At 53.4% G+C, this 11,102-nt stretch overlaps 1 protein-coding gene across 1 annotated transcript in view; it reads left to right on the top strand.

The window, feature by feature from the left end:
• Positions 1 to 692: 692 nt before the first annotated feature.
• The window catches only part of LOC132322966 (tyrosine-protein kinase receptor UFO-like), a gene marked incomplete at its 5' end in the record, with an annotated part of 29,472 nt that continues 19,062 nt past the window's right edge, over positions 693 to 11,102 (top strand). The window contains 7 exons of the mRNA XM_059837731.1: positions 693 to 837; positions 3,018 to 3,047; positions 4,038 to 4,164; positions 4,637 to 4,707; positions 5,594 to 5,689; positions 7,137 to 7,214; positions 7,331 to 7,423. Coding sequence (XP_059693714.1) covers positions 693 to 837; positions 3,018 to 3,047; positions 4,038 to 4,164; positions 4,637 to 4,707; positions 5,594 to 5,689; positions 7,137 to 7,214; positions 7,331 to 7,423 — 640 coding nt within the window. The remainder of the gene's footprint in view (positions 838 to 3,017; positions 3,048 to 4,037; positions 4,165 to 4,636; positions 4,708 to 5,593; positions 5,690 to 7,136; positions 7,215 to 7,330; positions 7,424 to 11,102) is intronic.

The raw sequence follows: 11,102 nt of genomic DNA, 5'->3' as shown, positions 1-11,102 counted from the left end.
ACAAAATCCCCCAAATCCACAAAATTCCCCCCAAAATTCCCCCCAAAATCCCCCAAAACCCCCCAAAATCCCCTCAAAATTCCCCTAAGATCCCCCAAAATTTCCCCAAAATCCCAAAATTTCCCCCCAAATCCACCCAAAATCCCCCCCAAACCCCCCAAAATCCCTCCAAAATCCCCCAAAATTCCCCTAAAACCCCCTAACCCACCCAAAATCCCCCCCAAAATCGATCCAAATCCGCCCAAAATCCCAAAATTTCCCCCAAATCCCCCCAAAATCCCCCCAAAATACCCCAAAATACCCCAAATCCCCCAAAAATCCCCCCAAATCCCCCCAAAATCCCTCAAAACCCCCCAAAAATCCCCTCAAAATTCCCCAAAAAATTCCCCCAAAATCCCCCAAAATTTCCCCAAAATCCGAAAATTTTCCCCCAAAATCCCCCCAAATCCCCCCAAATCCCCAAAATCCCCCCAGACCCCCAAAATGCCCCCAAAATCCCCCAAATCCACAAAATTTGCCCCAAAATCCCCCCAAAATTCCCTCAAAATTCCCCTAAAAATCCCCCCAAAATTTCCCCAAACCCCCAAACCCCCCCAAACCCCCAGACCCCCCAAACCCCCCCCAAACCCCCCCAACACCCCCCAAACTCCCCAATCCCCCCAAAATCCCCCCGAATTCCGGCCGTCCCCGTCCCCAGGTCGTTCTGGACGTGGGCCTGGCCCTGGAGGCGCTGCTGGATTTGGGCTCGCGGGGCCCCCGGCCTCACCCTCCGGGTGGCCTCGTACACCGGGGGGGGCCAAGGGCCCTGGAGCCCCCCCCTGCTGCTGCCGCCCCCCGGTGAGTGACCCCAAACCCCCCAGACTCACCCCAAATTCACCTCCATCCCAAAAACCCCAAAATCCCGAAAATCCCGAAATTCTGCACCCCAAAACCTCCAAAATCCCCAATCTGCACCCCAAAATCCCCCCCATGCTGCTGCTGCCCCTGTGAGTGACCCAAAACCCCCCAGACTCATCCCAAATTCACCTCCACCCCAAAAACCCCAAAAACCCGAAAATCCCCAATTCTGCTCCCCAAAATCCCCAGATTCACCCCAAATTCACCTCCACCCCAAAAACCCCAAAATCCCAAAATATCCCGAAATTCTGCACACCAAAAACCCCAAAATCCCCAATCTGCTCCCCAAAATCCCCCCCTGCTGCTGCCGCCCCCCGGTGAGTGACCCAAACCCCCCAGACTCACCCCAAATTCACCTCCACCCCAAAAACCCCAAAATCCCAAAAAATCCTGAAACTCTGCACCCCAAAATCCCCAATCTGCACCCCAAAATCCCCCCCTGCTGCTGCCGCCCCGCGGTGAGTGACCCGAAACCCCCCAGACTCACCCCAAATTCACCTCCACCCCAAAAACCCCAAAATCCCAAAAAAATCCCGAAATTCTGCACCCCAAAAACCCCAAATCCATCCCCAAATTCCCCCCAAAACCCCAAATTCACCCCCATCCCAAAAACCCAAAAAAAACCCCAAAATCCCAAAATTCTGCACCCCAAAAACACCAAAAATCCCCAATCTGCACCCCAAAATCCCCAAATTCACCCCAAATTCACCCCAAATTCACCCCAAAAAACCTCAAATTCCCCCCAAATTCACCTTGATCTAAAAAACAAAAAAAAAAACCCCAAAATCCCAAAATTCTGCACCCCAAAAACCCCAAAATCCCCAATTCTGCTCCCCAAAGTCCCCAAATTCACCCCAAATTCACCTCGATCCTAAAAACCCCAAAATCCTGAAATTCTGCACCCCAAAACCCCAAAATCCCCAATTCTGTGACCCAAAATCCCCCCCTGCTGCTGCCGCCCCCTGGTGAGTGACCCCAAACCCCCCAGACTCACCCCAAATTCACCCCAAAACCCCCCAAATTCACCCCAAATTCACCTCCACCCCAAAAACCCCAAAATCCCAAAAATCCCGAAATTCTGCACCCCAAAATTCCCAATCTGCCCCCCAAAATCCCCCCCTGCTGCTGCCGCCCCCCGGTGAGTGACCCAAAACCCCCCAGACTCACCCCAAATTCACCTCCACCCCAAAAACCCCAAAATCCCAAAATATCCTGAAATCCTGCACCCCAAAATCCCCAATTCTGCTCCCCAAATTCCCCCCAAAACCCCAAATTCACCTCCATCCCAAAAACCCCAAAATCCCAAAAAAATCCTGAAATTCTGCACCCCAAAACCCCAAAATCCCCAATTCTGCACCCCAAAATCCCCCCCTGCTGCTGCCGCCCCCCGGTGAGTGACCCGAAACCCCCCAGACTCACCCCAAATTCACCTCCACCCCAAAAACCCCAAAATCCCAAAATTCTGCACCCCAAAAACACCAAATTCAACCCCGGTGTCCCCAAATCCCCATCCCGGTGTCCCCACTGTCCCCAATGTCCCCAATGTCCCCCCCCAATGTCCCCAATGTCCCCAATGTCCCTGATGTCCCCGATGTCCCCAATCCCCCCAATGTCCCCAATGTCCCCAATCCCCCAATGTCCCCACTGTCCCCAATGTCCCCAATGCCCCCAATGTCCCCAATCCCCCCAGTGTCCCCAATGTCCCCAATCCCCCCAGTGTCCCCAATGCCCCCAATGTCCCCAATGTCCCCAATGTCCCCAGTGTCCCCAATGTCCCCAATCCCCCCAGTGTCCCCAATGCCCCCAATGTCCCCAATGTCCCCAATGTCCCCAATCCCCCAATGTCCCCAATCCCCCAATGTCCCCACTGTCCCCAATGTCCCCAATGCCCCCAATGTCCCCAATCCCCCCAGTGTCCCCAATGTCCCCAATCCCCCCAGTGTCCCCAATGCCCCCAATGTCCCCAATGTCCCCAATGTCCCCAATCCCCCCAGTGTCCCCAATGCCCCCAATGTCCCCAATGTCCCCAATGTCCCCAATCCCCCACTGTCCCCCCCCCACTGTCCCCCCACAATGTCCCCCCCCACAATGTCCCCAACGTCCCCCCGGTGTCCCCGCAGCTGCCGAGGCCCCGCTGGAGACACAGCTGGGTGAGGAGGAGGAGGGCGGGAGGAAGATCGGGGGGGAGGGGCTGGGAGGGATGAGGATGAGGATGGGATGGGATGGGATGGGATGAAGATGAGGATGAGGATGGGATTGGGATGAGGGTGGGATGAAGATGATGGTGATGATGATGATGGGATGGGATTGGGAGGGATGAAGATGAGGATGGTGGGATGGGGATGAGGATGGGATGGGATGGGATGAAGATGAGGATGATGGGATGGATGGAAGGGATGGGATGAAGCTGGTGATGATGATGATGGCAGTGAAGATGATGGGATGGGATGGGATGGGATGGGATGGGATGGGGTGAAGATGATGATGATGGGCTGGGATGAAGATGACAGCGATGATGGGATGGGATGGGGTGAAGATGAGGATGATGGGATGGATGGAGGGGATGGGATGAAGCTGGTGATGATGATGATGGCGGTAAAGATGATGGGATGGGATGGGGTGAAGATGATGATGATGAAGACAATGACGATGACGACAACGATGATGATGATGATGACCATGACAATGACGATGACGATGACGATGATGATGATGAAGAGGATGACGATGACGATGGTGATGAGGGTGACACTGACAATGACAATGATGATGACGATGACAATGATGACGGTGACGATGATGAAGAGGATGACAATGATGATCGTGATGACGATGACGACAATGACAATGATGACGATGAAGGTGATGACAATGACAGTGACAATGACGATGATGACGATGACGATGACGATGACGATGATGATGACACTGATGACGACGATGACGACGATGACCATGACCATGACGATGACCATGACAATGACAATGATGATATTGATGATGATGACGATGACGATGATGACGATGATGACAATGACGATGACGATGACTATGACGATGACCATGACCATGACCATGACCATGACGATGATGACGATGACGATGACGATGGTGACGCCGCCGCTGTCCCTGTCCCGCAGTGCGGCCCCCGGCCCTGGCCAGCGCCTGGTGGCCGCTGCTGGTGGCCCTGGTGGCCCTGGGGACGCTGGCCCTGGTGGCCCTGGTGGCGCTGGCAGCGAGGAGACGGCGCAAGGAGACGCGCTACGGGTGAGGGGACAGCAGTGTCACCTGTGTCACCTCTGTGTCACCTGTGTCACCTGTGTGCCACCCGTGTCACCTGTGTCACCTGTGTGTCACCTCTGTCACCTGTGTGTCACCTGTGTCACCTGTGTGTCACTGTGTGTCACCTGTGTGTCACCTGTGTGCCACCCATGTCACCTGTGTGTCACCTCAGTGTCACCTCAGTGTCACCTCAGTGTCCCCGCTGTCCCAGCGGTGGCAGAGCAGTGACCACTGTCCTCTCTGTGTCCCCTCTGTGTCCCCTCTGTCCCCACGGTGGCAGAGCAGTGACCACTGTCCCCTGTGTGTCCCCTGTGTGTCCCCTGTGTGTCCCCTCTGTCCCCACGGTGGCAGGGCAGTGACCACTGTCCCCTGTGTCCCCTGTGTGTCCCCTCTGTCCCCACGGTGGCAGGGCAGTGACCACTGTCCCCATTGTCCCCTGTGTCCCCTGTGTCCCCAGGGCCGCCTTCGCTCCGGCCGTTCGTTTCCGCGCCCGCAGCTCCTACGGCCGCCGCTCGGCGCAGGCCACGCGTGAGTGACCGCGGGGTCACCTGGGCCACCTGGGCCACCTGGGTGTGTCACCCGGGCCACCTGGGCCACCTGGGTGTGTCACCTGGGTCACCTGGGCCACCTGGGTCACCTGGGTGTGTCACCTGGGTCACCTGGGCCACCTGGGTGTGTCACCTGGGTCACCTGGGTCACCTGTGCCACCTGGGTCACCTGGGTGTGTCACCTGGGTCACCTGGGCCACCTGGGTGTGTCACCTGGGCCACCGGTGTCACCTGGGTGTGTCACCTGGGTCATGGGTGTCACCTGGGTCACCTGGGTCACCTGTGCCACCTGGGTCCCCAATGTCCCCAAATGCCCCCAATGTCCCCAATCCCCCCAATGTCCCCAAATGCCCCCAATGTCCCCAATCCCCCCAATGTCTCCACTGTCCCCATTGATGGCCCCATTGTCTCCTCTATGTCCCCAATCCCCCCACTGTCCACACTGATGTCCCCAGTGTCCCCAATGTCCCCTCAATGTCCCCAATGTCCCCAATGTCCCCAGTGTCCCCACTCCCCCCACTCCCCCCAATGTCCCCACTGTCCCCAATGTCCCCAATCCCTCCTATGTCCCCAATCCCCCCAGTGTCCCCAATGTCCCCAATCCCCTCAATGTCCCCAATGTCCCCAATGTCCCCAATGTCCCCATTGTCCCCAGTGTCCCCAGTGTCCCCAATCCTCCCAATGTCCCCAATCCCCCCAGTGTCCCCAATGTCCCCTGTGTCCCCGATGTCCCCAATCCCTCCAATGTCCCCAATCCCCCCAATGTCCCCAATGTCCCCACTGTCCCCCCACTGTCCCCAGTGTCCCCAATCCCCGCACAGTCCCCAGTGTCCCCACTGGTGTCCCCAAGTGTCCCGTGTCCCCAGTGAACCGCCTGGGCATCAGCCCCGAGCTGAAGGAGAAGCTGCGGGACGTGCTGGTGGAGCGGCACCGCGTGGCGCTGGGCAAGACCCTGGGCCAGGGTGGGTCCCCAAGCACCCCAAAGCACCTGAGAGCACCCCAAAGCACCCCAAAGCACCCCAAAGCACCTGAAAGCACCCCAAAATCACCTGGAATCACCCCAAATCACTCCAAAGCGCCCGAAAGCACCTGAGAGCACCCCAAAATCACCTGAATTCACCTGAAATTAACTGAAACCACCCAAATCTGCCCCAAATCACCCCAAAGCACCCCAAATCACCCCAAAGCACCCCAAAGCACCCCAAAATCACCTGAAATCACCTGAAATTAACTGAAACCACCCAAATCTGCCCCAAATCACCCCAAAGCACCCCAAAGCACCCCAAAATCACCTGAAATCACCTGAAATTAACTGAAACCACCCAAATCTGCCCCAAATCACCCCAAAGCACCCCAAAGCACCTGAAAGCACCCTAAAATCACCTGGAATTACCCCAAAATCACCTGAAAGCACCCAAAGCACCCCAAAGCACCCCAAAACACCCCAAAGCACCCCAAAGCACCCCAAAAGCACCTGAAATGAACTGAAATCACCTGGAATCACCCCAAAATCACCTGAAATCACCTGAGAGCACCCCAAAATCACCTGAAAGCACCCCAAAATCACCTGAAATCACCTGAAATTAACTGAAACCACCCAAATCTGCCCCAAATCACCCCAAAGCACCCGAAAGCACCTGAAAGCTCCCCAACATCACCTGGAATCAGCCCAAAATCACCTGAATTCACCTTAAATTACCTGAAACCACCCAAATCAGCCCGAAATCACCTGAATTCACCTGAAATGAACTGAAACCACCCAAATCACCCCAAAATCACCTGAAATCAGCCCAAAATCACCTGAATTCACCTGAAATTAGCTGAAACCACCCAAATCAGCCCCAAATCACCTGAAATCACCTGAAACCACCCCAAAATCACCTGAAATGAACTGAAATCACCCAAATCAGCCCAAGATCACCCCAAACCACCTGAAATCAGCCCCAAATCACATGAAATCAACTGAAATCAGCTTAAAATCACCTGAAATCACCCAAAATCAGCCCAAAATCAACTGAAATCACCTGAAATCACCCCAAAATCACCTGAAATCAGCCCAAAATCAGCCCAAAACCAACTGAGATCACCCAAAACACCCCAAAAACACCCCAAAAATCACCTGAAATCAACTGAAATGGCCCAAATCACCCAAAATCACCCAAATCACTCAAAATCAGCCCCAAATCACCCCAAATCAGCCCAAAATCACCACGGGTCACCCCAACCACCCCAAAATCAGCGCCAATCACCCAAGACCACCCCAAAGTCATCCTGAAGTTACCCCCGAATCCCCCGAAATCCCCCCAAAATCCACCAAAATCCTCCAAAATCTCGCCAAATCCCATGAAATCAGCCCAAAGTGACCCAAAGTGACCCAAAATGACCCAAAATGACCCAAAATCCTCACAGGCGAGTTCGGCTCGGTGGTGGAGGGGACGCTGCACCAGGACTCGGGCGTGCTGCGCGTGGCCGTGAAGACCATGAAACGTGAGCCCCCAAAACCCCCCAAAATCCCCCCAAATCCCCCCAAAATCCCCCCAAAATCCCCCCAAATCCCGGAGCTGAGCCCGAGGTTCCCAAAACTGCCGGGATTCACCCCAAAGTGGCCATCTGCTCGCGGGGGGAGCTCGAGGATTTCCTGAGCGAGGCCGTCTGCATGAAGGAGTTCGACCACCCCAACGTCATGAAGCTGATCGGTGAGACGGCCCCAAAAACGCCCCAAAATCACCCCAAAAACGCCACAAAATCACCCCAGAAATGCCACAAAATCACCCCCAAAATTAACCAAAATCATCCCAAAAATGCCACAAAATCGCCCCAAAAATGCCACAAAATCACCCCAAAATTAACCAAAATCACCCCAAAAATGCCACAAAATCCCCCCAAAAATGCCACAAAATCACCCCAAAAACGTCCCAAAAATCACCCCAAAAATGCCACAAAATCACCCCAGAAATGCCACAAAATCACCTCAAAAATGCCACAAAATCATCCCAAAAATGCCCCAAAATCATCCCAAAATGAACCAAAGATAGGCCAAAATCACCCCCCAAAATTAGCCCAAAAGCACCCCAAAACTGCCCCAAATCACCCTCAAAATTACCCCAAAAATGCCCCAAAATAACCCCAAAATCATCCCAATCACCCCCCAAATCACCCCCCAAATCACCCCAAAATTACCCCAAAATCACCCCAAAAAGTCTCCAAAATCACCCCAAAATTAACCAAAGATAGGCCAAAATCCCCTCCCAAAATCACCCCAAAAATGCCCCAAATCACCCCAAAATTAACCAAAGATAGGCCAAAATCACCCCCAAAATGACCCCAAAATTCAGCCCAAAACTGCCCCAAAGTCACCTCAAATATACCCCAAAATCACCCCAAAAATGCCACAAAATCCCCCCCAAACCACCCAAAGATAGGCCAAAATCACCCCCCAAAATTAGCCCAAAATCACCCAAAAATGCCCCAAAATCATCCCAAAAGCACCTCAAAAATGCCCCAAAATCACCCCAAAATCACCCCAAAAACAACCAAAGACAGGCCAAAATCACCCCAAAAAATTATCCCAAAATCATCACAAAATTGCCCCAAAATCACCCCAAATTCACCCCAAAATGCCCCAAAATCACCCCAAAACTGCCCCCCAATCCAATCTGAAACTCCCCAAAAACTCCTGGGAACCCAAAATATCCCAAAATCCCAAAAAATCCCTCCCTGAGGAGTTCGACCACCCCAACATCATGTAGCTGAGCGGTGAGGAAACCCCAAAAATGTCCCAAATCACCCCAAAATTACCCAAAAATCACCCCAAAAATGTCCCAAATCACCCCAAAATTACCCAAAAATCACCCCAAAAATGTCCCAAATCACCCACCAAAATGACCCCAAAAATGCCCCAAAATCACCCCACACCTGCCCCAAAATCACCCAAACCTGCCCCAAAATCACCCCAAAATCGCCCCAAAAATGCCCCAAAATCACCCGAAAATGCCCCAAAATCACCCAAAATCACCCCAAACCTGCCCCAAAATCACCTCAAAAACAGCCCCAAAATCACCCCAAAATCACCCCAAAAATGCCCTAAAATCACCCAAAAATGCCCCAAAATCACCCCAAAAATGCCCCAAAATCACCCCAAAATCACCCCAAAAATGCCCCAAAATCACCTAAAAAGCACCCAAAAATGCCCCAAAAATGCCCCAAAAATGCCCCAAAATCACCCCAAAATGCCCCAAAATCACCCCAAAATCATCCCAAAAATCACCCCAAACCTGCCCCAAAATCACCCCAAAATCGCCCCCCAAATGCCCCAAAATCATCCAAAAATGCCCCAAAATCACCCAAATTCACCCCAAAATGCCCCAAAATCACCCCAAAATCACCCCAAAATCACCCACAATCACCCTAAAATCGCCCCAAAATCACCCCAAAATGCCCCAAAATCTCTCAGGACCCCCCAGTTTGGGGGTGGGGGGTTCAGGGGGTTCTGCCCCCCAAATTTTGGGGTGCTCTGGTTCCCAAATTTGGGGGTCTGGGTCGAACTTTTGGGGTGCTCTGAGTGCCGATTTCTGGGGGGATCTGGGTCCCGATTTTGGGGGTTTTGAGCCCAAATTTTGTGCGTCCCGCACCCCAAATTTGGGGGATCTGCACCCCAATTTTGGGGGGTTCTGAGCCCCAGTTTTGGGGGATTTGGGTCCCAATTTTTGGGGTGCTCTGAGCCCAAATTTTGCGGCTCTGCCCCCCCAATTTAGGGGGTTCTGATCCCAAATTTTTGGGGGTATTGAGCCCCAATTTTGGGGGTCTGCCCCCCAAATTTGAGGGATGTGTGTCCCAATTTTTGGGGGGTTCTCTGCCCCAAATTTGGGGTTGCTGAGTCCCAATTTTGGGGGTTCTGTGTCCCAATTTTAGGGATCCTGAACCCCAATATTTGGGGGGGTCTCTGACCCAATTTTTGAGGGGTTCAGAGCCCAAATTTTGGAATTCTGCACCCCAAATTTTGGGGGTTCTGAGCCCAATTTCTGGGGGGTTCTGAGCCCCAATTTGAGGGATCCTGAACCCCAAATTTGGGGGATCTGGGTCCCAATTTTGGGGGATCTGTGTCCCAAATGTTGGGGGCGCTGAGTCCCAATTTTGGGGGGTCCTGAGCTCACATTTGGGGGGATCTGCACCCCAATTTTGGGGGGGTCTTCAGCCCAATTTTGGGAGGGTCTGAGTCCTAATTTTGGGGGGTCTGCACCCCAATTTAGGGGGGGTCTCTGTCCCAATTCGAGGGATCCTGAATCCCAAATTTGGGGGGTCTACGCCCCGATTCTTGGGGTGCTCTGAGCCCAAATTTTGGGGATCCCACACCCCAATTTTGGAGGGGAGCACCCCAGTTTTGGGGGATCTGTGTCCCAATTTTGGGGGTTCTGAGCCCAAATTTTGGGGGTCTGCACCCCAATTTAGGGGGATCTGTGTCCCAATTTTAGGGATCCTGAACCCCAAATTTGGGGGGTCTAAGCCCCGATTTTTGGGGGGTTCTGAGCCCAATTTTGGGGGGTCCTGTGTCTCAATTTTTGGGGGGTTCTGATCCCAAATTTTGGGGTTGCTGAGTCCCAATTTTGGGGGATCTGGGTCCCAATTTTAGGGATCCTGAACCCCAATTTTGGGGGGATCTCTGACCCAAATTTTGGAGTGCTCTGAGCCCAAATTTTGGGGGATCCGTGTCCCAATTTTGGAGTGCCCTGAACCCCAATTTTGTGGGATCTGTTTCCCAATTTTTGGGGTGCTCTGAGCCCCAATTTGGGGGTTTCTGGGCCCCAGCTGGGGGGTTCTGCACCCCAATTTTGGGGGGTTCTGAGCCCCAACTGTTGGGGATCCTGAACCCCAAATTTGGGAGATCTGTGTCCCAATTTTGGGGGGATCTGTGTCCCAGTTTTAGGGATCTTGAACCCCAATTTTTGGGGGATCTGGATCCGAATTTTTGGGGTGTTCCGAGCCCCAATTTTGGGGGTCTGCACCCCAATTTAGGGGGATCCGTGCCCCATTTTGGGGGTTCTAAGCCCAAATTTTGGCAGCGTTCATGTCCAAATTTTGGGGGGGGGAGGTTCAGGGGGGTTGCACACCCCAATTTTGGGGAGCTCTGAGCCCAAATTTTGGAGTTCTTGCACCCCAATTTAGGGGGATCCGTGTCCCAATTTCTGGGGGGTTCCGAGCCCAAATTTTGGGGCCCCTGCACCCCAGTTTTGGGGGATCTGTGTCCCAATTGTTGGGGTTCTGTGTCCCAATTTTAGGGATCCTGAGCCCCAAATTTGGGGGGGTCTAAGCCCCGACTTTTGGGGTGCTCTGAGCCCAAATTTTGGGGGTTCTGATCCCAGTTTTGGGGATCTGTGT

The sequence above is a fragment of the Haemorhous mexicanus genome, unplaced genomic scaffold (genome assembly GCF_027477595.1).
Source record: "Haemorhous mexicanus isolate bHaeMex1 unplaced genomic scaffold, bHaeMex1.pri scaffold_224_ctg1, whole genome shotgun sequence".
NCBI classification, from domain to species: Eukaryota; Metazoa; Chordata; class Aves; order Passeriformes; family Fringillidae; genus Haemorhous; species Haemorhous mexicanus.
This window is presented reverse-complemented; position numbering and strand designations above follow the sequence as displayed.